General features: G+C 41.8%; 1 protein-coding gene across 3 annotated transcripts in view; it reads right to left on the reverse strand.

Moving 5' to 3' along the window:
- Nucleotides 1–26439, reverse strand: part of CNTN5 (contactin 5) — a 987313-nt gene that overhangs the window by 390816 nt on the left and 570058 nt on the right. For 2 of the 3 annotated variants that reach the window (XM_034758906.1, XM_034758905.1), the window contains one exon: nucleotides 20751–20969. The exons of the other annotated variant lie outside the window; for it this stretch is intronic. In XM_034758906.1, the coding sequence (XP_034614797.1) occupies nucleotides 20751–20969 (219 nt within the window). The remainder of the gene's footprint in view (nucleotides 1–20750; nucleotides 20970–26439) is intronic. 3 annotated transcript variants of the gene reach the window in all.

A 26439-nucleotide genomic window follows, 5' to 3' on the forward strand; every position in this document is an offset into this window, starting at 1 on the left:
TGCGCCGGCCGGGGTCCCCGCGGGCCCGGCCGACCCGGCTCCCTGCCGGCCCGGCTCCCCGCGGGCCCGGCTGACCCAGCTCCCCGCCGGCCCGGCTGACCTCCCGATTTTCCCGGACATGCCCGGCTTTTGGGGATTTCCCCCCGGACGGGGATTTGAGCCCCCAAAAGCCGGACATGTCCGGGAAAATCCGGACGTATGGTAACCCTAGGACTGGGTGGGGGCAGAATTCATTGATGGGCGGGAGATAGGCCGACGTGGGGCTGAGAGCTCCTGCAGCTGGGCCCAAAATCAATTTTCCCAATAAAATTGGGAGGGTGGGCAACACTAATTGTCTCACACAAACCCTAGGGAAGGGCAGTGGGAATTCAAAAATCAGGAGAGACAAAAACCCCACAATATCTTCTAAAATTGAAATCTTGGTTTGGGAGAGGGTGGCAATCGCTGGAGTTTTGGTGGTACATCTTATAATTTGTGATCTGTTAAGGGTGGCAGTACTGATACAATGAGATTTGCTAGCACACAATCCTGCACCCACACACTGTCCCAATGAAGTCAAACAGAATGAGGGTACAAGGGTCTCGGCCACAGGCGCCAACTCTAGGGGTGCTTCAGCCCCAGAGCACCCATGGAAAAAAATTAGCAGGTGCTTAGCACCCACAGGCAATCCTCTTATCAGCTCCCCCTCCCTCCCAGTGCTTCCCATCTGCCAGTTGCCCCATCACTCAACTCCTCCTCCTCCCTCCCAGCACCACCCGCCCACCATGATCAGCTGTTTCACTGTGTGGAGGAGGTCCGGGGAGGAGAGGGGATGGGACGCACTCAGGGGAGGGGTTGGAACTGGATGGGAAGAGGCAGGGCAGGATTGTTGTCCTTCATGAGTGGAGATGACATGGACGATGGTTTTATGTTCCATGAGTAATGCTGTGGCTAAAGAGATGGATGCATGAGTGGCAGTCCTTTCCGCAGGAAGTGTGTAAGTATCTCAGTGCTGAGGAAGGAATTACAATCTGTACCTGCTCAGTCTGCCACTATTTAGACTCAGCCTCTGTGGCTCAAAATCCATTGGTGGCTGATCTCAATCTGGGTAACCCCATTGTTGACCATTGCTTTCCAGCATGATCTTGATTGGTGCTACCACATGGTTAGTGGCACAGACCTACATGGAGCAGCTAATGACGCTGATCAACGTAGTGATTCTATTACTATCATCAGTGGCCACCTGCTAGCAATGAAAAGGAGGCTGAGTTAATATGAGTTCCCTGCTGGTATATAGCCTACCCACTGGCAAGACCCTTGCAGTACCTCCTGAGTGGTACCAACAGGTAACTGGGTCCTTGCATGCCCAGGCAAATTCTGCAAGGGATCTCGGAGCAGGATGGGGCCCCAGAGATGTACTGAACAGGCCTACCTGTGTGCGGTACACACCCTGAGACTCACTGACCCCTGCTCCCAGATATTGGTTCGATGGTGAAGAGCTCAACAGTTTCTATGGTGGACAAAGGTACAATGGTACAATGATGTAGCAAGCAGATGTAGGCATAGCAGTTGTCTACTACCACAGAGGACACACAGACTGATTCCACATCAATGGCCACAGACTGCACTCTAATTCCTGCCAGCTGCCTTGTGAATGGATACTACTGGAGCACAGGTGACCTGCTAAGAGAGTGTGAATGGTGCAATGCAAGCCATCACCACTGGAAACAATTCATGCATGTATTCTGATGACAGAGGAAAGTTTTACAGTGATACATTGACTAATGTTCACAGTACTCCTACTGATCTTCTGGAAAACAGACATTTAAAAAAAAGATGTTTAAAATATGCCCAATAATTAACAACAAATAAGTGACAGTTGCAACAATAGGACAAGGAATTCTGGCTGTCAGGCCAAGGCCTAATCCTTAGACCATTCTGCATTTATGGGGAAGAGAGCATCTTCCTGTAAAACATGAACCTCTCTGAGTCTTCCCATGGATGAAAAGGAAAGATGTGGACAAATTGGAGAAAGTCCAGAGGAAAGCAACAAAAAGTATTAAAGGTCTAGAAAACATGGCCTATGAGATAAGATTGAAAAAAAAACAGGGTTTGTTTAGTCTGAAGAAGAGAAGACTGAGAGGGAACCTGATAACAGTTCTCAAGTATATAAAAGGTTGTACTTCTGAGGATAGGACAGGAAGCAATGGGCTTACATTGCAGCAAGGGATGTTTAGGTTGGACATTAGGAAAAACTTCCTAACTGTCATAGTAGTTAAGCACTGGAACAAATTGCCTAGAGAGGTTGTGGAATGCCAGTCACTGGCGGTTTTAAGAATAGGTTAGACAAACACCTGTAAGGAATAGTCTAGTTATTACATAGGTCTGCCTTGAGAGCAGGGGCTGGATTAGATGACCTCTCAAGATCCCTTCCAGTCATACACTTCTATAATTCTATAGCTTGTTCACATAATTAAATCAGTATCTTCATTCTAGTCCCACAAGGAAGCAAAATTAGAAGGTTAGATTTGAATCTGGGTGTCTGCCAAATGACAACAGAAGAGCCCGATCATGCAAATATTTATGCACATCAGTAGCTTTGAACATGTGAGTTGTACCATAGAAGTAAATGGGGTTATTCACATAGTTTAAGTGTTTTCAGGATCAGAGCCTTAGGCATTTCAAAGATACATAGCAAATAAGCAGTTGAAAATAAGATGACTAGGAAAAGTTTATTAACAATACTTTTATTCTCAGGGGCATTACTTATCGGTACATTTACTACTTGCTTTAGAAAAACTTATGTAGAAACAGAGGATTTGCTGAACCAAACTAGATCATTATTTTGGAATCCTGGCTGCGGCCAAAAACTGCTGTTCCATGGGAAAAAAATGAAATGTCCTCTGAAATCGCACTTGATTATGCAATGCTGCAAAGGGTGTGTATGATGAGCAGTAGAAGGGGTATATATTTCACAATCCGTGCAGAGGATCAGTTTATGCCATGTAGCATAATATTTGATTACACCTATTATAAACCTATTATTTGAACATCCATAGTTACAAATGTTCTGAAAGGAGAAATGATCTAGCTTTTTGGAGAGGGACAGTGAAAGCTGGCCACTATGAGGACTCAGCAGTGGTGTGCCATGATATGTGTGTACGCTTGCATAGAAAATGGAATCCTCCATGACCTCACATGTATGGTGCTTGCGCAGTCACACTGTGCATAGAACACCATTTTGTTTGTGCATTTAGGATCTGGACAGAACTGTCTCGTGGGCATAGCTGGTCTGGGGGGGCCTTCAATGCATGATTTGCATACAATGACAGCACCCTACTGGCACTCAGTCAACTCAAAATCGATATGTTGTGAACAAAATTAATCAAGGAACCAAAAGACCTGAAGAGAAGAAATTCCAGAATTGCTTATACAGCAAGGGTGGGAACCTGAGTAGCAAACAGGGGGAACTGGAATTGCTTACTTACAAGTGTAAATTCAATCTAGTTACTGAAACCTGCTGGTAAGATTCACACTAGTGGAATGTTAATTCATGGTATAACCTATTGAGGAAGGACAGAGTGGACAAAAGGGGAGGGGGAGTGGCACTCTGTGAAAAATAGCATTACCTGTTTCACTGAGAACTCAGAAGAAAGTGATCATGTATGTTAATGGATCAATATCCTAACAGATAAAACACAAAATGAGGTATTCGTTGGTGTCTGTTACAGACCACCAAAACACAATAGGGGACAGGATGACCACCTCCTTATGCACCTATTTATAATGTGTAGGGAAAAAAGCTGCATTATCATGTGGGATTTCAATTTGAGTGACATGCTGGAAGTCTCATGCTGCCAGTATTAAAACATCCTTGCAATTTCTAAAATATTATAGATGGCAATTTCCTTACTCAGAAAGTGTTACAGCCAACATAGGGGAATTCTTTATTAGGACGATAAAGAGGAACTGATCACAGAATTCAAAATTAATTGTAGCTTAGGTACAAGTGATCATGACTCGATCACTTTTATAATATGCAAACAGAATAAAGTCCAGACCAGTAATAAGTGCTTTAATAGGGCCAATTTCACAAAACTGAAAACAATTATGAGCCAAATCAGCTGGGAGGAAGAATTTAATCAGAAAAATGTGAGTGAAAATTGAGAATCATTTAAGAACATCTTACTAGATGACCAAAACCCATAATCCCACAACTGAGGAAGAAGGCTGTGAACATCTAGAAATTCATCTACTGTTCTAACACTGACATCAAGATAATGTATGCAGTGACTTAATACTTGACACCCATTTGCATTGGTTCATTTATCAGCCATGAAAGCAAATTTTCTGAATGTGGTGAGAGAGTTCTTCACTTTTTCAACTGCTGAGTCTTTCACTGTTGCATTGCATGCTTCTAACCAGTCAGTTGAGTTTCTTTGCAGAAAGATAGTGAGCATTTGCTGGTCTTGGTCGGAACCAGTGTCCAACTTCAGGATTAACAAATGACAATGGACTTAACATTGGACTCCAGTTTGTAGTGTGTGGTACCTCTTGTTTAAAGAGACAGTATGATGTGATAGCCATGTTTGTTTGAATAAACTGTGTTGTGTCTCCAGCATTTTTAACCTCCTTGTTAAGTACTTCTAAAATTGGCTTTGACAATGACTGGCTCATAAAGCTTTCTGCATGTCGATGCAGTCCCGACTCCAGCGGATTGGTGTTTTGCAGCCTTTTCACATAGTTTGTCAGCATTGGCTTTGCTGATCGGTCTGGCAAACCAAGCTCCTCCACATCTTGAATACTGCATGCCATTCTGGAGCCCCATCTCAAAAAAGTATATTGGAGTTGGAAAAGGTACAGAGAGGGGCAAGTAAAATGATTACGGGTATGGGCCAGCTTCCATATGAGGAGAGATTAAAAAGACTGGGACTTTTCAGCTGGGAAAAGAGAGGACTAAGAGGGGATATGATGGAGTCTGTAAAATCTTGGCTGGTGTGGAGAAAGTGAATAAGCTCCTTCACATAACACAAGAACTACGGGTCACCCAATGAAATTAACAGGCAGCAGGTTTAAAACAAACAAAAGGAAGTGCTTCTTCACACGACACACAGACAATCTGTGGAACTTTTTGCCAGGGGACGTTGTGAAGGCCAAAACTATAACAAGGTTCAAAAAAGAACTAGATAAGTTCATAGAGAATAGGTCCATCAATGGCTATTAGCCAGGATGGGCAGGAATGCAACACCATGCTCTGAGAGCCACTGCTTGCCAGAAGCTGGGAGTGGTTGACAAGGGATGGATCACTCAATAATATCCCTGTTCTGTTAATTCCCTTTGAAGCACCTGGCATTGGCCACTGTCAGAAGACAGGATACTGGGCTAGATGGACCATTGGTCTGACCTATTATGGCCATTCTTATGCTCTCATGTAAAAATTATATTATAATAAAAATGTTTAGTACAGAAAGTCCCCAAGATAACGACCTCTTGAGATAGCAACAATGTGAGATAATGACCTTGGCAAATAATGTGTTTTAAAAATCTTGGCCTACTAGGAAATGTAAATTTATATAAGTTTCTCAGTCACAAATCTAGCATTCTGGAGCAAAGTCACTAAAACACAGTCTAACAAACAAATGTTCCTTTAACGTGCCCCTCCCTTCTCCCTCTACTGCACCCCACTCAGAGTTGTTGCCCTTGACCAGTGAAGACCCAGAGTTCAGACGTGCATTTGCATGAGTTCACCTCCCACCCTGGGGGGTAGCAGGGGAGAAGGCACCTTGCTCGTTCCTCCAGCTGCTTGCCACTCACTCTGGCTGCTGTTATTTGTCGTGCCAGCATTCACGACACCATTGCCGATGGCCCTGCGCCGTCACCTTCTGCTGCCCCCTGCCACTATGACCTCTGTGAGTCAGTCTCTTCAGGTTCCACCCAGCTGTCAGGGATTTCAGCTGTCTGTGGGGAACCTCACAGCAAGTTCAGGTGTAACCCATACACCCCCTGGATATGTTATTGTGTCCCATCTAGTGGCACCGAGACCACTTAAAGAGATAGATAAAATGAGTCTGCTCTACAGCTTTAGATAACAGCAAGTTGGCTTTTAGCTCATGCGGTAGAAGCACATGCATTAAGTTCCAAAAGTCCCAAATTCGATCCCGTCCACTGATGACCAGGGTCTGTCGGAGTTACAAGGGAGGGGCTCATTCGGGATTTCGACTGGGAAGTTTCTGAAGCTTGGGATGTGCTTCCTCAGCTAGGGGAAGTATGTAACCCACACACCTCCTGAGTGTGGTGCTCTGTCCCATCTAGTGGCACCGAGACCACTTAAAGAGAGAGATAAAATGAGTCTGTTCTACAGTCTTAGCTAATAGCAAGTTGGCTCTTAGCTCATACGGGTAGAGGCTCATGCACTATGCTCCAGAGGTCCCTAGTTTGATTCCACCTACCGACAACCCAGGTCTGTCAGTGTTACACAGGCTGGGCTGTCTTTTCCATAGAAATGCTGTCCTGCAACATGTCTAAGCACTTGGACCTGATTATTAGTGATTTCAGCTCTAGTGGTCACTTAACAAAACAAAAGACTCTCTATGGAGCCTAATAAGCTCTATTTTTAAATAGGGGAGGGGGCAGTCAAATTGTGCCTGTGACTCTTAGGCACAGCCCACACCACCGAGCAAAACCCCTGTGTTGTCCCCACCAGGATCTGCCAACCAAACCCCTTGCTTAGCAAGTGCAGTTCATTTGAAGGTGACCAGTGCTTAATTTATAATGAAAGCGGTGCTGGGCTCAAGCAAGTTTTTTACTTTCATAACTGATGTGGCTAGCCCAGAGGTCCTGGGGTGCTATGAACTGCCAAGCCGAGAGGTGCCGGGGCTCAGCCTTGGAAAAAATTAAGCATTGAGGATGACCCTCTCAATCAGGACAAGCTAAGTATAGTTCTGTTGCCCTTTAACTCATACAATAAAGATAACAACATTTCATGACCCCCACTTTCAATACTAAAGTGATTTGTAACCCAACACTAGCCAAAATTGATAACTTGGGCAACACTGTTCTGTCTGCTGGATACCTAGGCAGAGTAGGTGAGTTCATGTAAATACAGTCCAGTCCTGAAGCCTTCCCCCCACCCCGGCTCATCACTAGCTGTCAGGGGAGAGCTCATTTAGGCCTTGCTTACAAATCATAATTTGAAATTATAAGGTTGGCCAACATTGCCGAAACGAATGTGCCAACATTGTCAGAAAAAACAACAGCTGTGTGAAGAAGCTAATCTTTATACTTTTCAAACCTATTATACTTTTTCAGGTACAAGTGTATTATCATACACTGTATATGCTTTAAAAGGGTGTATTCATGTTTCAATTTCAATTCAAATTTCCAACCAATGACTAAATTGGCAACACTGTATGTAACTAATTGTCCATTGCAGGGGTGTTGGGGAAATTCGGGGTGGGGGGGTAGGGAAATCCCTGCGTTGGTTCACTAGGAAAGTTCCAGAAACCTGGAAAAAAGCTAATGTTATGCCATTTTTTAAAAAGGATAAACGGAATATCCTGGGTAGTTATATACCTGTCAACCTGACATCGATTGTGGGCAAGATAATAACAACATCCTCCAGAGATACCATATAATGAATCTATATAATCTGTTTCCCCCCCCCCCAAATATAGAGCAGAAATATTTCTTGAACACTTCTGCTTTTTCACTATTATTGTTGATAATTCTACCATTTCCATCTAATAATGGACCAATAACAGGACTTAACTTATAAAGAATTAAAGGAGGTTAATATAATTATTGCAAATCAACATGGATTTATGAAAAAATCCTGTCAAACTAACTTACTATCTTTTTTGATGAAATTTAAAGTCTGGTTAATAAATAGTACCAATGCAATATACTTAGATTTATGTAAGGCATTTGACTTGGTAACACATGACTTTCTGATTAAAAATTAGAATGACACAAAGTTAACACAGCACACATTAAATGGACTCAAAATGGCTAACTGATAGGTCTCAAAATGTAACTATAAATGGGGAATTGTCATTGAGCAGGTGTGTTTCCAGAGGGCCCTGGAAGGATTGGTTCTTGGCCCTGGGCTATTTAACAGTATCAGTAACCTGGAGGAAAACAAAATCAATGATAAAGTTGGCCCAAATGGTATATAATGGAGAAGACAAGTCATTGATTCAGAGTGATCTAGATCACTTGGCAAACTGAGCACAAGCAAACAAAGTGTTTTAATACAGCTAATTGTAAATGTATACATCTAGGAACAAAGCATGTAGGCCATACTTATAATATGTGGGACTATCCTGGGAAACAGTGACTCAGATAAAGATTTGGGGGTCGTAGAGGATAGCAAGCTGAACATGAGCTCCCAATGTGAAGCTGTAGGTCAAAGGAGTTAATGCAACTGTGGGAGGCATAAACAGTGGAACCTTAAGTAGGGAGTAGAGAGGTTATTTTACCTCTATATTTGACACGGGTATGATTGCTGCTAGGATACTATGTCCAATTTCAGTGCCCACAATTCATGAAGCATGTTGATAAATTGGAGAGGGTTCAAAGAAGAGTCACAAGAATGAGTAAAGGATTAGAAAACCTGCCTTATAGTGATAAGACTCAAATAGGTTTATCTATTTAGCTTAATGAAGAAATTGATTATAATCTGTGAGTACCTACATGGGGAACAAATATTTAGCAATGGGCTCTTCAGTCTAGCAGAGATGGTAGTACAGGATCAAAGGGCTGGAAGTTGAAGCTTGACAAATACAGACTTACACATTTACACTTTATTTAAGAACATAAGTGATCTCTCTCCTGCCATCCATCTCCACCCTCTGACAAACAGAGGCTATGGACACCATTCCTTACCCATCCTGGCTAATAGCCATTAATGGACTTAACCTCCATGAATTTATCTAGTTCTCTTTTAAACCCTGTTATAGTCCTAGCCTTCACAACCTCCTCAGGCAAGGAGTTCCACAGGTTGTGTGCTGTGTGAAGAAGAACTTCATTTTATTTGTTTTAAACCTGCTGCCCACTAATTTCATTTGGTGGCCCCTAGTTCTTATATTATGGGAACAAGTAAATAACTTTTCTTTATTCGCTTTCTCCACACCACTCATGATTTTATATACCTCTCTGAACCTTTTCTAATGCCAGTATATCTTTTTTGAGATGAGGAGACCAAATCTGTATGCAGTATTCAAGATGTGGGCGTACCATGGATTTATATAAGGGCAATAAGATTATTCTCCGTCTTATTCTCTATCCCTTTTTAAAAGATTCCTAACAGCCTGTTTGCTTTTTTGACTTCCGCTGCACACAGAGAACTAGCCACGATGACTCCAAGATCTCTTTCCTGATTAGTTGTAGCTAAATTAGCCCCCATCGTATTGTATGTGTAGTTGGGGTTATTTTTTCCCATGTGCATTACTTTACATTTATCCACATTAAATGTCATTTGCCATTTTGTTGCCCAATCACTTAGTTTTGTGAGATTTTTTTTAAGTTCTTCACAGTCTGCTTTGATCTTACCTATCTTGAGAAGTTTAGTATCGTCTGCAAACTTTGCCACCTCACTGTTTACCTCTTTCTCCAGATCATTTATGAATAAGATTGGCCCTAGGACTGACCCTTGGGGAACACCACTAGTTACCCCTCTCCATTCTGAAAATTTACCATTTATTCCTACCCTTTGTTCCCTGTCTTTTAACCAGTTCTCAATCCATGAGAGGATCTTCCCTCTTATCCCATGACAACTTAATTTACATAAGAGCCTTTGGTGAGGGACCTTGTCAAAGGCTTTCTGGAAATCTAAGTACACTTTTCCACGTTTGTTGACTCCTTCAAAGAACTCTAATAGATTAGTAAGTAATTTCTCCATTGAGAGTAATTAACCACTGGAACAATTTGTCAAGGGTTGTGGTGGATTCTCCATCAATGATGATTTTTAAATCAAGATTGGATGAATTATTTTGGGGGCATTCCATGGGATGGATTATACAGGAGGTCAGACTAGATGATCACAAAGGTCATTTACAGCCTTGGAATCTATGAATCATAATACTTGACAATCGGAGGCATCGAATTCCACAAATTGATTGTACACTAAGTTGTATTTCCTTTTTCTGTTCTAATATGTGAGCAAGAACATAAAATGAGAAGAGATAAAAAAGGTATGAAGTGTCACAACAAGGATGTTGATACACAATAAATCAAAGCCTTTATTTAACCAAGATACATCCGTTGAGAAATAGGTGTAGGCAGGCATATGCCATCACTTACTATTTTAATTTCCCACAGGCAACATTTTTTGTTCATCATCAGGCCTTTTATTAACAGCCTGCCAGATCTCTATATCTAACTTACCTGTTATGGTAGTGATCATATTTTATATAATGACATGTCTGCCTTGGAGAGTGTATGTGTACACACTGCAGGGGAGGCTGACGAATCAGCCAGTTTGTGCACACATTTAAAATTGTAAGTTCTCATTTTCAGCAGCAATCTGGCCAATTACCATAATTAATAGAATTATCTGAATTAGCATTATGCAGGAAATAGTGGATTGGGAATACTTCTTAAATTTAAAATATATTATATGATTTCAACAAGCAACTTTTGGGTATGACATTTTAAAAGGAATCCAAACTATACACTTATATTCATTGACAGATGAGCTAATTTTTAACTACTCTGGTATCAAAGTACTCTCCAATGCATTTTTATGCTCACCAGATTCTGAACCATATTAGTTCATTGATAGTAAGTGAATCTTTGTTTTGTATATGATGGTGGGCAGTTTATTTCAATGAAAGGAGGAAGGTACAGTGTGTGACAGCCAGAACTGCAATTGAGTTGGGAAGTGTCTTATCCTACAATATATAAATAAATTGGCCTGATGTGATCATTATGTTCAATGATCAGAAATGTGAATGTAGCATAAGTAACCAGAGTATCACAATGCAATGTCTGAAAAATTCTCATCTAATTCTTGGCTTTTTTATCAGCCACAGACAACGTGGATGTCTGTTATTAACACCCACCCACTGGGAACTGGGCTAAGAACACCAATAGTTTACACAGGCTGAACACAAAGCCTGTACAACAACTGTAACATACTATTGGGCTGATTTTCCAATTCTGCCATAGACAATCTATTGTAAAAGAAGAATATAATTTATATTAATAGCCTTTTCCTTACCAACCCTGACACTTGGAACACCCTTTTGCACTGTAGTCCACCAACTACAGCCCCCTCTTTCGTTACATCTTTTCTTGAAAAGGCCAATATTTAGTATTTTAAATCTATATCCTCCATATTTTTTCATATTATACACAAAAAAAACACAAGACCTAAGTTGTTATGTTATTTAGGTTGCAAAATCAAGCCCTCAAAAGTTAGGAAATACTAAATTATAAATGACACGTTCAGCTGTAATTCTGCCCCCTTGTGGGTATGCATTATGATATAGTCTTTAATTACATGACCACTTACAATTATTTATGCCTCTTTCATTGCACAAGATAGACTGTGCTCAGGGAATGATGCAGATGTTTGATATTTTTATGCTCATCATTCAGTTAGTGGTCCCAGCCTTATTTACAGTACAGCATGCAATGAATGAAGGATTACACATTTCCTTATGGTCTTTTCTAAGGAGCTCATTACCAAGGTATCTGAGTGTCACACAAATAATGAACTTATGTTCACTGTGAACAAAGAGTGTTTTTATCCCCATTTTACAGATGGGTAAGCTAAGACAAAAAGTCTTTTCTGAGGCCACATCATGAACATTTGGTAGAGCCAAGATCAGAATTCCAGACCTTCATGATTTCATGGATAGCCATCATTTCTGTGCCTTAACCTCAAGAGATTCTGAGTATACACAATAAATGCTCTAATAAATTTGTTAGTCTCTAAGGTGCCACAAGTACTCCTGTTCTTTTTGTGGATACAGACTAACACGGCTGCTACTCTGAAACCTGAGTATACACAAGTCTCATTAGCTTCAGTTGCAGTGGAAAGAGCTCATCATTCCTATAAATGAGGCCTTAGGCATCTCAAGCTAGGCACCTTGAAAATGAGGAGCACACAATTAAGGACCAATTGCCAAATTCTGACTTAAGTGTCTTGCTCATCATCAAATAGGAACTCCGTGGCAGAGGCAGGGATAGAACAGAGTTCTCCTTTGTGGATTCGCTTGTCTTAACCTTTCTCTTTATGCAGTTCCCTGCTTTGTTCTTTAAAGGCCTTTCAACTTCTACATAAAATGAGGCCAGGATCCTACAAACAGCCTTCTTCACTACAGAGCCCTGATTCATCACCAGAGCATCTTGCAGCCTGGGCTCTGAATGACATGGGGCTCCTGTGGAAAAATAATATGTGATCATGTAATTAAAGACCATCATAATGCATATGCACAAGAGGACATAATCAAGTCTGCATAGGCAACCTGAATTCTGGCGTTTCTAATTTAAAGTGCTTGACTTTGCAAATGAAATGTTCAGGTAATTTGAGAAGTTTGCATATAGTTTTCCATTTTTTGTAGAAAGGAAAAAGGTAGTAATAAATTCTACTATGTGCAATTGTAAGAACATCCATCATGCATCATTGGTTGGGTTTTAACCTGAATCTTCAAGGCTGCAGCACAGCTTGTATTACAGGACTAACTGTTAGCTAGCATCAGGAGATGGCGGTTATCTTGGGGTGGCAGGTGAGGGGGGAGAGGATGGGGGTCTGGGGCCATGTGCTTGGTCTATGGGGTTGATTCAAGGCAACCATCCCCACTCTCCCTCACTCATACAAGGTGCGGTGTCCTCATGGGGGGAGGGAGACTCATATTCTGTGTTAGGAGGCTATAGAAGGGAGCCGAGCCTGGCTCGCTCTTTTCCCCTCTGGGAGAGGTTGCCTGCTCCTAAAGCACCACTGCTGCTGTTCTGATGGTGGTATGAGCCTGAACATTCGTGTTCAGTTATTATTCTGGCACACTGCCAAAACATTCCTGAATAGCACGTGAGAGAAGGAAAACGGCAATTTTCAAAAATATGTAACTGCTAAACCTGAACAGAATTTCACGGGACAAAGAAAATGCTCTTTTCTGGCCCCCAATGCTTTCTCCCTGCCAAATTTTTCAGAGTCCCCTAGCAAACAATGGAGATGTTAGAGCTCCTGAAAGAAGGATCACAAGATATTTTTTTAACAATGCATACTGTTAGGCAACCTAATAGAGAGATCACTTACAGTTTCCCTGTAATAAATCCACCCACCTAAACAAACAAACAAACAAACAAACAGAACCACAAGTACTTAACACGTCACAGAACCACGGAGATGTCCATGTCTACACTGAAGAGTCACATGATCACTCTTGGAAATTAGCTGCCTCAGGAAAAAAATAGGTAATATAACAGGGTGGATGCCTACCAAGTACCTGCTTGTGGCCAGGTTTGACTCTGCCGTGCACTGCCTCAGTCCCCTCTTTTTAGGGTTCCTTAATGAGCTCTACACACATGGGTCACTGCTGTAGATGTGACTTGGCTCTCTGCCCAAGTCAGAAACAAGCTTAAACCATTCAAGGATAAAAGAACGTTAAACTAAGAAGTCCAAATAAACAAAAAAGTTCTTAGACTCTTTGTGGGCTTTTCTTCAGCCCTCTATCTGGGCCCCCTTTGAGTCCTTCCCTCTGCTTCAGTACTATGCACTTGGCTCCCAGGCTAGTTCCCCTGAAGCACTGTTCTCGTGCACCCTCCCTGGTGTAGAGAGCTGGGTCCCCAGGCTTATTCCACCAGAGTACCCAACCTTTTGCACACCCTGACTCAAGGCCTTTCACAGAAGCTTGCTCAGTAGCTGTGGTTCACCCCGCAGATTGAGCTCTCTCAGCTCTTTTAGAAGGGCCTGGTGACTCTAGGTATCAGCTAGCCCCCTTAATCTCATAACCAGTCCCATCCCTCAGTTGGGGAAGCAGCTAATTAATTATGACACAGGTGGGGCTGTGCCCATCTCCCTCTATAGGGTCCAGTCACCTTGTGACAGGCAAGTTGCTGGAATATTGCACATATTAACACACAGATGTTTTATACTCAAATTGGGGGGGGGAAATCTGGTTTAAAGAAGAGAAAGAATCACTTTCGTTCATGTGAATCAGGTTTTACTTGTTGCTCAATATTGTGTTCAATTCAGTACTTATTCTTTCACTGTTCGGTTTTAATCTACACTGGCTTTTTCTTGAGGTGACTCATCAGGGTCTTTCAATTAACTTTTCTTACTGTGGAAACAGGCAGTTTAATCCGTTAATCACTTTTTGAAATCTCATGATGAGTGTTCAGTGTATTGAGACAATGACTTTAAAAATAATTCAGTCATATTAAAAATCAGTTATTTAAAAAAATAAATTACCTTTTTGATCTAAAGATTAGGAGAGCCCTCAAACAAACTTTTTCAAATTAATAAAGGACTGTGACATTAATACTTTTGCTTTACAAGTTTACACTAGTAATAGCAGCAGCTTTGACTCAACACCTGAGAACAAAGTAGTAGCATCCATTTTGATAATGCCGTTCTGCCAAGTCATAACATCCTCTCAAAAATCAAAAAGAAATTACTACCAAAGTGCTGCAGAGCAAAATATCAAATTATTCTAAATTCAAATAGCATTATTTGATCTATGTAAAGTTAATGTTCACTGTGTTAACACAAGGGACTGTAATTTCCAATATATTATATTATATATAAAAATAGAAAAAGCTGATCTACTTAGGAAGTACTTGGCTGATTTTAGTTAACTTAAGAAGTTAGTTAACTTAAGATTCAGAAGACCTCAGTTACTTTTAGTTAATGGAGTCATTGGAGGTTTTCAGCATGTTCTGTGAGGGCAGATACATGCAATGACATGGATTTCCAGTGACTTCAGTGTAGCTAGAGATGCTGGTACACCAGTGCAGGATCAGGGTCCTAATGTTAATATAGGTTGCAAAATTCTTCCCTCAAATTTTCATGCTCCGTAGAATAGAGCCATTTATTTAGCAAGTTCACACAAGCAGACTAAGTTATTGGACTGCTGTATTCTACCATTCTCCCAACAGCAGATGCACACACACTCTACATTCTTTTAATAGCCTCTTTCAGCAGTGCCACATTCTGAAGGCTAATTGTACTCCCTGAACAAGTTCTCCCAATCCTGTCATCTGAAATACACACATCTGCTGTAAATGTTGGGAGAGGAAGATATCCAGTGCCCATACATCAGCCAACATTCTCCGTGCAGGCATTTATAATAGGAAGTTGACTGGCAATAAGATATTCTACAGGTATTTCAACTAACTCAGACTCAGAATCTAGCACTCAGTAGCTATATCTACACTGCAATTAAAAACCTGCAACTGGCCTTGCCAGCTAATTCAGGCTCACAGGGTGCAGGCTAAGAGGCTGTTTAATTAGGGTTGCCATCTTGGTAATATTTAAAAAACGGATACTCTAGCAGGAGTGCCAGAACCTCCCCTGCCCTGCCTCTTCCGGCCGACGCCCCACCCTTGCCCCTCCTATTCCCCCTGAGGCCCCACCTTTGTCCCTCCTATTCCCCACAAGGCCCCACACCTCTTCCCCCAAGCCCCTGCCCTGCTCTCCCCTGAGGCCCCACCCAGGGACGGTGATTTATATGGACCTGTGGTGCCCGGGCTCCAGCAATATTCAGGGTCCAGGGGTCTGGCTCCACCAATATTTGGGGCCAGGTCTCCCCTCCCGGCCCCGCATGCTGCCCCCATGCACCTCCCCCGAGTGTCCCCCGGCCCCCACTTGCTGCCCCCGTGCACCTCCCCAGACCCCTGAGCGTCCCTGCCTCTCCCTTGCAGCTCCACGCTGTCTCCTTTCTGCTGGCTCCCAGCATCAACTGCCTCTGCGGGGTCCTAGTGCCCCCACCAATACTGGCAGGGTAGGCTGCCCTTACCCTGCCCTTCTGCCTTGGACCCTTCACTTTTCCGGCGGGACCCTCCACCAGCACAGCCCCTGTCCCCTGCCACAGTCACTGCTCCTGCCCCACGCTGGGCAAGGGGCAGCCCCATCCATCACCCCCAGGGAGGTGACTGTGAGGGACAGCAGCAGGGGAGGAGGTGCACATGTGATGGCAGCTCCCCCCCGGCACTCACCACAGGGAGGCGAGGAGCTTCCTGGCCCTGAGAGGGGCCCTAGGAGCATGTGCAGTGACAGTGGTGCAAGGTGAGTGTGCTGCTGCCGGTGGAGAGAGGGCTGGGGGAAGTCCTCCTTTCTGGCCCCAGCCCCGGGGCAGCCTGCCTGAACCCCAAACCCCTCATCCCCAGCCCCCCAACCCTTTGCCTGAGCCCCTCTCACCCCTCATGACAGCCCCACCCCACAGCACTCAAATTTTTACATTATTTTAACTCCTCGCTTAATGTTGTAGTTATGTTCCTGAAAAATGGTACTTTAAGTGAAATGATGTTAAGCGAATCCAATTTCCCCATAAGAATTAATGTAAATGGGGTGGGGGGGTTAAGTTACGGGGATTTTTTTTTGCCACACAAAATACTACTACACACACACACACACACACACACACGTATATGTTTTAAACAAACAAATACTGTACACAGTGATGATGATTGTGAAGCTTGGTTGAGGTGGTTAAGTCGGAGGGTGGGATATTTCCCAAGGAATGCCTTACTGCTAAATGATGAACAAGCACTCGGCTGAGCCCTCAAGGGTTAACACATTGTTGTTAATGTAGCCTCACACTCTACAAGGCAGCACGAATGGAGGGAGGGGAGACAGCATGGCAGAGAGAGACAGAGACATACCCTGTGTGTGAGAGAGAGACACATTGCCCCTTTAAGTACGCTGACCCCACTCTAAGTACATTGCCTTGCAGCTGCTGCCAACAATCTCCCTCCGTCCTGAGCCCTGTCGTGTTCCCCCCCACCCCGTGGATGGGGTAAAGGAGTGGGGGAGAGCAGGGGAAGGGGGACACCCTGACATTATCACCCCTCTTCCCCTCCCCTCCCCGCACAGCAAGCAGGAGGCTCCTGAGAGCAGCTCCAAGGCAAAGGGCAGGAGCAGCACACGGCAGTGAGGGGAGGGATACGTGAACTGCCCAGCAATTGATAGCCTGCTGGGCGGCTGCCACACAGGGAACTTAGAGGAGCAGGGAGCTGATGGGGGGCTGCCGGCCCACCCTGGTTCCAAGCCCCCACCACAAGCTCCAATGGGCTGCTCTTTCTGCAAGCAGTGGACAAAGGAGGCAGCTGCCAAACAACGTTATAAGGGAGCATTGCACAACTTTAAATGAGCATGTTCTCTAATTCAGAGGTTCTCAAACTGTGGTCCATTCAGGGGGTCCATGGATAGTTCCTTCTAAGGTGCGCACCTGGGCACCCGCACATGAGAGAATGAAGGGCCACCCACCTAATTAGTGGAGCCGCGCAGGCATGGCTCCACTAATTAGGTGCCTGGACCCTGGAGAAGACACATATGTAATGTGAGGTGGTAGCCTTGGGGGAATGGGGACAGGTGGGAGGGGGAGCGGTGTGAAAAGAGGGGGTGGGGGAAATTTGTATTGTGCAGGACAGAGAGAGGCGACTTTCCCCAGCTCCAGGGCTGTGGCTGCCGGGGAGAGATGGTCCTCCTTCCCAGCCTCAGCTCTGTGGCTGCTGTGGTGGGGGAGAGAGGGAGAGCCCCCCCTCCTTCCCAACCCCAGCTTGGGGGCTGCTGTGGTGGGGGAGAGAGGGCACATCCATCACATTAGAATGGTTAAAACTACTGATATTAAAGTATGAGTTGGGTGCTTTTATGTGTAGAACAAAAAAACGTTAATTATTATTAAGTTTTTTTTAATATAGTGCCTTTATCCAAAGTGCTTTACAATAGTTAGCTAATGGTACAAACAACATTTGGAAAGATCATTAAGTGGTCCGCCGAGACCCTCAGCAATTTTCAAGTGGTCCGCGGAAAAAAAAGTTTGATAGCTACTGCTCTAATTGATCAGCAACATAACAAGAAAACAACGTTAACCAGGATGACCTTAAGTGAGGAGTTACTGTATATTGGCTTACAAGGCAGGTGTGTGTAGGGGGGAGGGCAGGACAGGACTTGGACCTGTTCTGAGCACCACCAAAAATTATACACACTTGCTGCTCCTGGCCCCACCTCCGTCCACTCCTCTTTCCCTCTCCCCCTGCTGCTCGCTGCTTTTCCTCTCCAACCCCCGACCACCTGGGTCAGGACGGACTCACCTGTGGAGTCAGGGCTGGGAGCTGCAGCCGCCCATGAAGGTAGGAGGTGGCCCCGGATAAATAGGGGCTGGAGCGGGTGATGACCTAGTGCCTCCCCAGATCCCCCACTTGCAGTAAGCAGACTTTGGGTTTCCAGTCAGTAGATCTGACTGGACTTTCCAGTCAAAAACCGAGCACCTGGCCACCCGATGTTTAACTGTGATGTAGCCTGAACTATAGGACTCTTCTGCCTCACAGGGTCTTAGAGCCTGGGCTCCAGCCCAAGCCTGAATGCCTACACTGCAATTAAACAGCCCCTTAGCCTGAGTCAGTTGGCACAGGCCAAATGCAGGTTATTAATTGCAGTGTAGACATACCCAGTGACATTTTCTATGTAGATTTCTTTTAATCACAACATTATGTTTTGATAAGTAGCTTGATTTTAGCAAGTACTGAACTCTATTAAATGCATGTTTAGAGTAAGAAATTTAATAAGACTAAATTAACTGGTGATGAAAAACATACTGGTAATTCTTTTAACCATAGGTAACAAGGAACCAGGATGGCAATGAATGGAAATGTAATTAAATGTTTCATTCGATCTCAAATATTTCCCCCGACTTTCCAATTTAATTAAATTCTGAAAAAAAGTTGGTTTGGGGTTCTTCTGAAACATTTTTTTCCCTTTTCTTTGGAACTGCCAGCAAAATGAAAACAACAATTATTTGCACAGCTCTAGTCATGACTTTGTCTATCCAGTTACACGAACAACTACAATGCAGGCCATGTGTAACACTGACAGATCCTGGTCACCAGTATCGAACCAGGGACCTCTGGAGTTTAGTGCATGAGCTTCTACAGCATGAGCTAAAAGCCAACTGGCTATTAGCCAAGGCTGTAGAGGAGACTCATTTTCTCTCTCCCTCTCTAAGTGGTCTTGGTGCCACTAGATTGGACAGAACCCCACACCCAGGAGGTGTGTGGGTTACACATGCACTCTCCAAAGTCCCAACCCAAGTAGCCCTGATATGGGCCATGTTAGGTCAGGGCTGGGGAGAGCAGGAGAACGCTTTTTACCTCCTACTGCATAGCAGGCTGCATTAAATCTAGTCACAACTAGTCGACAAAAATCATTGTTTTCCAGAGGCGTGGATGTATAAATATCATCAAACTGTGGGCATTTAATCCTAATAAAATGCCTCTTTACCAGACTTTCAGCCCCAGCCCCTGCCCCATAGGAGTCATCAGGGTCACTCACAGGGAAGTTCCTTTATAGTTCCAGCTTATGTTATTCATAAAATCTGCCTTCTTTCCTCTTCCAGCAACCAATTGCTGCCTTCTACCTCCAATTTCCAGACATACATGCTGGAAAAGGCCAACATACTATTGCTAAAGTCAGCCAACTTTGGTTCCTCATTCCACTACTTTGATTCTTCCAGATTCTTGCATGTACGTAGGTTTGCAGGGGAGGAGTCAGCAACATCAGGAACATAGACAGTACCTGAGTTTTGTAAATACACTGAACATTACACAACACATGCAAGTGCAGAAAACAAAATCCAGTTCTAATATGGTCATAATTCAATTGCTTTCAGGATTCAGTTCATCTGTATTCCTAGGTAGGGCTAACATAGGCCCCAATTCAGAAAAGTACATGCTTAAGTCATCCTTCTTCATGAACACTCTTAAGCATAACATGCCACATTTAAGTACATGCTAAAGTACCTTTCTGAAAAGGCTACTGTAATCATCCTGGTATTATTATTGGTCTATACTGTTTGTGATTCTTCCTTCTGTCATCTCCTTGGTTCACTAAATTTAAATAATCTTGCCTTTCTTTTTTGTTGAGATAGGGATTACTTGGGGGGAAAGAATATTGTAATTTGTAAATTCTATTAACACTCTCTTAAGGCTCACCCTAAAGAAAACAAGATGATAAAGAGAAAACAAATGTGATTTGAATAATAGGAAATATTTATTGTAACTGAGAATTTCTGCATCTAAAAAAGTGACACCACATTGTATTTTGTGTGTCAGAGGATTATAGACTGTATTAGATTTGAAGAAAAAATAGTTTCATAAGAAGCACTATGCAGCTTTAATCCACATAACTATCATTTGGGAGTAAATATGAAAAATACCAGAGCAATTGGGGGAAAAAAACATAAAAGGTGGATTGAAATGTCATTGCAGTGCCTTTCAAATGTATAGACATTAGTTGAGTAGATCAAATTGGATTGTAGTGCAATTTTATTCCACTTCTAGTTTCCCATTCTTACATTGCAAAGGCTGCAATAATAAAATAAAATCCCTTTAGGGACCTGTAGGAGAGAATGTTTAAACTGCTGACTTTAAGGTTAATTTAAGGACTCTAAAAAGAAGGAAGCTCATTTCTACTGTGTGATGTTTACTGAAATCCGATGTTACCAATGTGAGATACTGAAGCACCCTTATAAAACTGTACCAGTTTTGAAAAATGTCAAAGCCACATATATTCACTGTCTCTTCAAAGATTCAGAGGGGAGAACTGGACTTACCGTCATGTTTGAAGGCCTCTGAGAAGTGATAGAGGTTTGTTGGTGAGCGATAGTGTTGTGCTGTTCCTCTCCAGCCTGGTGAAGATATGCTTCCTAATGAAGGGCTGCTTAATCGTGGCCTGTTCTTTGAATTAAAGAGTGCTGAAGATGAACTGGCAGATTTAATTCTTAGGATAGCAGCATATGAAGTTGGGAGGCCTGGAACAGCTGCTGAATATTCTGTAAAAGAAGTAGTGAGTTCTGAGTAGGAGATAAAATAGATAAGAGGAGTAGGAGAAAAGGAGATGCTCTTTTTGCCTAAATAATATTTTAGCCAGGAAGTGCAAAAGTAAGAACAAAAGAAAAAGAGGAAATCTTTAAAATAAATCCATACACAGCAGAGTTTTGACCCCTAAAAGGGAGAAGTTCCTGACTCCATGAAGTCCACCAGGGATCTTGCTATTACTATCAATTTTAGGTTGAAGGCACTTAGATACTATGGTGATGGGTGGCGTATAAAACCACAAGATAGCTGGAAAGAGAAATCCACCTGTAGTGATATCAGACTTCATAAATCTGTGGTGACAACTATTAATTAGCTCACTGTGATGCCCTTCTCATTGCCTTCCTCATCAAGCCCCTATAGTCTCTCCTTGTTTATTCTCTCGCCTTAAGGCTCACTTTTTAGAAGTAGCCCAAAAATACTGACCTAGGTGAAACACCATCCTGACTCTAACATTACTGTAGAGGTGAAGTGAGTTAATTCAGGAGAGCTCAAGTAGATACTCCCAATGAGGCCACTTACTCTTTTGTTTCTCCCTATGGCTTTTATCTTTTCTGACTGTGTATTTTACATTGCAAGCTCCACAAATCAGAAACTGTCCTTAATTTTGTGTCTTATATAATGCCAAACATTAGAAATAAACATATTCCTTAAAATAATGCTGAGATTAAAATTATATTTAAAAAAACTCATTCTGCAGCAACTCAGCAGGGAGAACTCCCATTTAAATCAATAGAAGTCCTCCACATGCAACAGCTAGAGAAAATCAACATGTTATGTTATGCAGAAGTTCCCAGACTGGATATCAAAGGAGCATCTGTAAAGAAAAGTATTCCTTAGTGGGGTAAGGGGAGAGTATGGCAGAAAAAAAGGTCACTATTGTGATACTATAGTGCTGGTAAAATAGATCATTTGTTTCACACCTTGTGTGAACATCCTTCAGAGGATGAAAAATTTAAATCTCAGATTGCCCTTTACTGAAAGTGTCATATGACAAGCCTTTCAGTTAAGATGTAACTGAAAACTTCTCCAAAATTTGTGTCATCTTCCACTCTGCAGAGCTTTTTGAACCCTTGGAAAGATCCCTTATATGTAATTGTTATGGTTACATTGTACTTTGATTTAAAATGATAAAAATGTGCATTTTGTTTTATATTTACACAGTATATGACAGTGAACTCTGAGATGCTTGTAGTTTTTGAAAATGGGGACTATGCCTTATCAGTACAAAGCTTAGGGTCCATGAGGAGGCGTTAAAAGATCCCTGCTATGTTGCTGTTACTTTAGAGGAAAATGCGTGACAAAAGCAGATCAAGTTTATCTGAAAATAGCCATCTCCTCCTAGGCAAACTGCTTAAGAGTCTTAAAAGAGTCTTAGAGTCTCTTTTAAAACTGAAATTTAAACACAAATTTTGGCATGTATATGTGTAAGGTAATTTAGAAAAGCATACATAAGAAGAATTCTGCCTTGAGGTGATTTCTCATTTTTCATCTCAGAAGGCATCTATTTCATAATGGAATGCATCATCTTGTTCTATAACAATATCATGCCTGACCCATTAAGGGGGGGGGGGAATAGAACTACTCCATGATACATTAAACCTGAAATGAAGAATGGGAATACTGTTTATAGGACTTCTTGTAATGCTACCACTGGAATACTAATAGAAATACAATGTGGTTTTCTTTACAATAAAATATATTTCATTGTCTTTTGATATATTCCTTAACATAGTCTAACAAGATCTACGCTGTCCCAAAAGGTGTAGATGTTAGATTGTTCCATATTTCTACCTGGAACCAGAGGTTCAGCAAAGACTATCCTTGAAATGTATCTCTTAGTATAGCCTAAAATCATTAACCCTTTGGAAACTAAAACTAACAGTGTCAGTAGTTCCCATAATTGTGAACCAGTGTCAGCCACTCCATAATTAAGGTTGAAAGCAGTTTCCCATTTTCAACAATCTCCCTGAAATTTCACATCATAGCTCTTCCCATGGTAGAATTTTCCTAGGAAATTTGAGGAGAATAAGCTTTAAAGTTACATGACAAAATCCCGCCTCATCAAAATCACTCAGTGTGGCCAAGATTTTACTTTTTTGGCTTATCACTTCCCCTAAAATAGATTGGCCTAAAAATAATTGTGTGTTGTTGGCCTGCCTGAGTGGAAGCAATTTCATTCATATATTTTTGGTGGGGTAAACTAGTAAAATGAGTTGTGGGGAAAATGATTTCAAAAATGATATTTGTGATGGGATGTGCATATTCTATATTAATAGAGGAAAGGAAGGGATTCACTAAGGGTTAATTGGAACATGAATATAAAGAGGAGGACATTCTCTCTCTCACCAACCTCAACTTCTTCCAGCCCAAGAAGGAAACAGGATCTGGAATCTAGACTCAGACTAGGAATGAAGAAGCTGAAAAACTGACCAGCTTGTTACACTGGTCTCAACTACTTCCAGAGGACTCTAAGTTAAGGTGACACTGAGGGCCAGTTTCTGCAGCCCTTTCAATAGGGATTGCAGAAACATGCTTCACTTAAAAGTACATTTAAATTCATTTTTAAAACAAAGAAGAAAAGGATATAATCATAAGAAACAGAAATTGCTTGAGGGTACAGATTAACAATAAAGCTTGCAGTTGGCTACCCTTTTCCCATGGTCCAAATATCATATGGTTCAGGACTATGTTATAATCTTTCTTGTTCTAATGCTCTGTATGTAAAGGTCAACCAGGGCAAAGTGGCTGTTAAAACAGAGACCAGAGGTGTGCATTTAGTTAGAGCTCAGTTCTTCACTCTCCCATCCATTTTGCCTTTTTCTCTACATTAAAATGACTTACTCACATGTGATCAAACAAAATCACAGCAATTTCTCACTTTTCAAGTAAAGAAGCTTACTTGCCTAGTAAAACAAAACCCCAGTAAATCTCACCTGACCTCCTGGACTGTTTTAAAGGCTGAAAGATTTTGACCGATCTTCAATGAGATCAACAGTCGCCAGAGGCACTAAATAGGCGAATCCCAAACCTTTATAATCAGCTTTTGTTAAAGAAAAATGTGGATCTACCAGATGTTCAGACACCTTAGTACAACCTATACACCTTAATGAGCTTTCCAAAACAAATTAGATATTTGATTGCAATCAGAGCTAGCCTATGTCTATTCAGACCATCACGGAAATTAGAAATAGAGGACTAAAAACCTCTTAGGCCATGTAGTCCATTCTCTTTGTCAATAGAGGATTGTTCCCTACAGCATATTTGAGTACTTCGTTCTAGTTTGAAAAGACTCAAATGATGAGACTTCTACCACTTTCCTTGGGAGAGTATTGAACAGTCTATCAACTCTTCACTAGAAAGTTTTACCTGATGTTCATTGTAAGTTTTCCTTTGTCCACTTTCATCTTAACACTCTTAGTTATACAGTTAGTCTCTCTTCTTGTTTCCCATGTTAATTTTCCAAATTAATTTCACTGTTACTTACTAAGGTCAAAAAGTTAAACTTTGGTGCCTGATGGTTGGTAGCTAAATTAAAGTTTAAACACCTACGTGGCCTGATTTTTGAGGTGATAAGCAACTACAGTTCCCATTAACTTCAACTGGAATTGTGGGTATTTAGGTCCTTTGACATCAGGACTAAGACCAACACTTTCAATGTGGTCACAAACTGGGTATCTCAATTTCTGGACGCCAAGCATGACTCATCCTGACAGTCTGATTTTCAGAAATATGGATAACTCCAGTTGAAGTCAGAGAGGGATGCAGGTGTGCTGCACAACTGAAAATCAGTCCTCATGTTGGGAACACAAAATAAATAGCCATTTTTTAAGTTTTAGACCCAAGTGACTTTTCCCCAAGGCTATGCAACCTGTGGCTGAACTTGGAACAGAACACAGGTTTCTGACTCCTAGTCTTGCTCTTTAAACCCTAAGCCAGATAATAAAGTGTCCTGTTTTACTACCTAAGAAAGTAAGTCAAAATGGACACAACTGCTTTAAAACAATTCATGAGTTAGCCACGTTATATTTTAATCAACTGCTTAAGTGTTGTCAAATATATCATAGTTAGGGTAAAACAAAAAATGATACAAAACCAAGTCTTCAGATCTGTACAACCCCAAACTCTGCAGACGTTTGGATCTGAATCAAGACTTGCTGGCACAGGCACGTCTCCAAGAAAAATGGAACTCTACTGTTGTCTTGTGTACTATATACATATCCCACTGAAGTGCTATTGAAAAGAATACTGTCATGATGCAAGGTAGTAATCTGCACCAGGAAATTTAATTCAACAACCCTGAACTGCAAACAAGTTTTGACAATTTCTTCTGTTATTGAAATTGTATTTTCAGATGGATTGCTAAAACAGATTTGTTCTGGGTTGCCTCCAAGCCAGGATAATTTAGTCATTTTTAGTCTTACTTTAAGAGAAAAGAACATTTTACAAATCTTAAAGATCTTATTATATACTTGAATGAATAACAATCAACAGTAACTCCAGAGTTAAAAGCAAACAAAACCAGCTCAAATGGCACAAATCAAAGGAGCTGTGACTAGGAAGGGGTAAAAGGTTTTATGTATATTAATGTACAGACAAAAAAGTCATGCCATACCATGGTGATGAGATCCTCCACTAATGTCAGCATAAAGCTATCTGGCTTCTGACCTTTTGAGGTGTATTTGCTAAGTATCCTCTGTTTGATAGGGATTACTGTTAGTGTTAGTGTGCAATTTTATTTTATTTTATTTTATCATGCTTGTGAGGCTGCTGCGTCCCAGTGAAGCAGCTCTTGTGAAGCATATTTAGAAATGGTTAATAAATTATACATAAGGAAACGTTTCTTATTTTGTTTACTGAAAGCCTTTACTCTGTGCTCATCATTGCCAACAGAGCAGAAATCAGCCTTACCTGAAAGCAAAATCCATTTCCAAACCCACGCACTTCCCTCCAGGGATTTAGACTGCTAAATTGTCTATTTGCGGTAGCTTAATTAGTACACACTTTTCATTGGTGCTTTTAAACAAATTTATTTCTCTAATTTGGTGTGGATTAGATTGCTGTATTCTGAGAGCTGATTTTTTTCTTTTCAGTACTTAAGTACATGATTTGCATTGTGATATTTTAGATGTTGCCCTCCAAACCAGTTTCCAGCTCTGCCACCAACATCTTTTGTGACCTCTGGCAAGCCACTCAGGATAAAAATTTCAAGTGCCTAAGAGACTTAAGAATGTAAATACCATTTTAAAAAATGAAGTAAGCACCTAAATGCTATTGAATTTCAATAAGACTTTGTCACATATGACTTTTGAAACTTAAACTTAGGCTTTTGAAAATTGTATTCAATATTCATTGTCAGTTCACTATCCACAAAATGGGAGTAATCTCTTTTCTCCTATCTGTTTTGTCAATTTATACTGTGAACAA

Source organism: Trachemys scripta, chromosome 1 (genome assembly GCF_013100865.1).
Source record: "Trachemys scripta elegans isolate TJP31775 chromosome 1, CAS_Tse_1.0, whole genome shotgun sequence".
Classification (NCBI taxonomy): Eukaryota; Metazoa; Chordata; order Testudines; family Emydidae; genus Trachemys; species Trachemys scripta.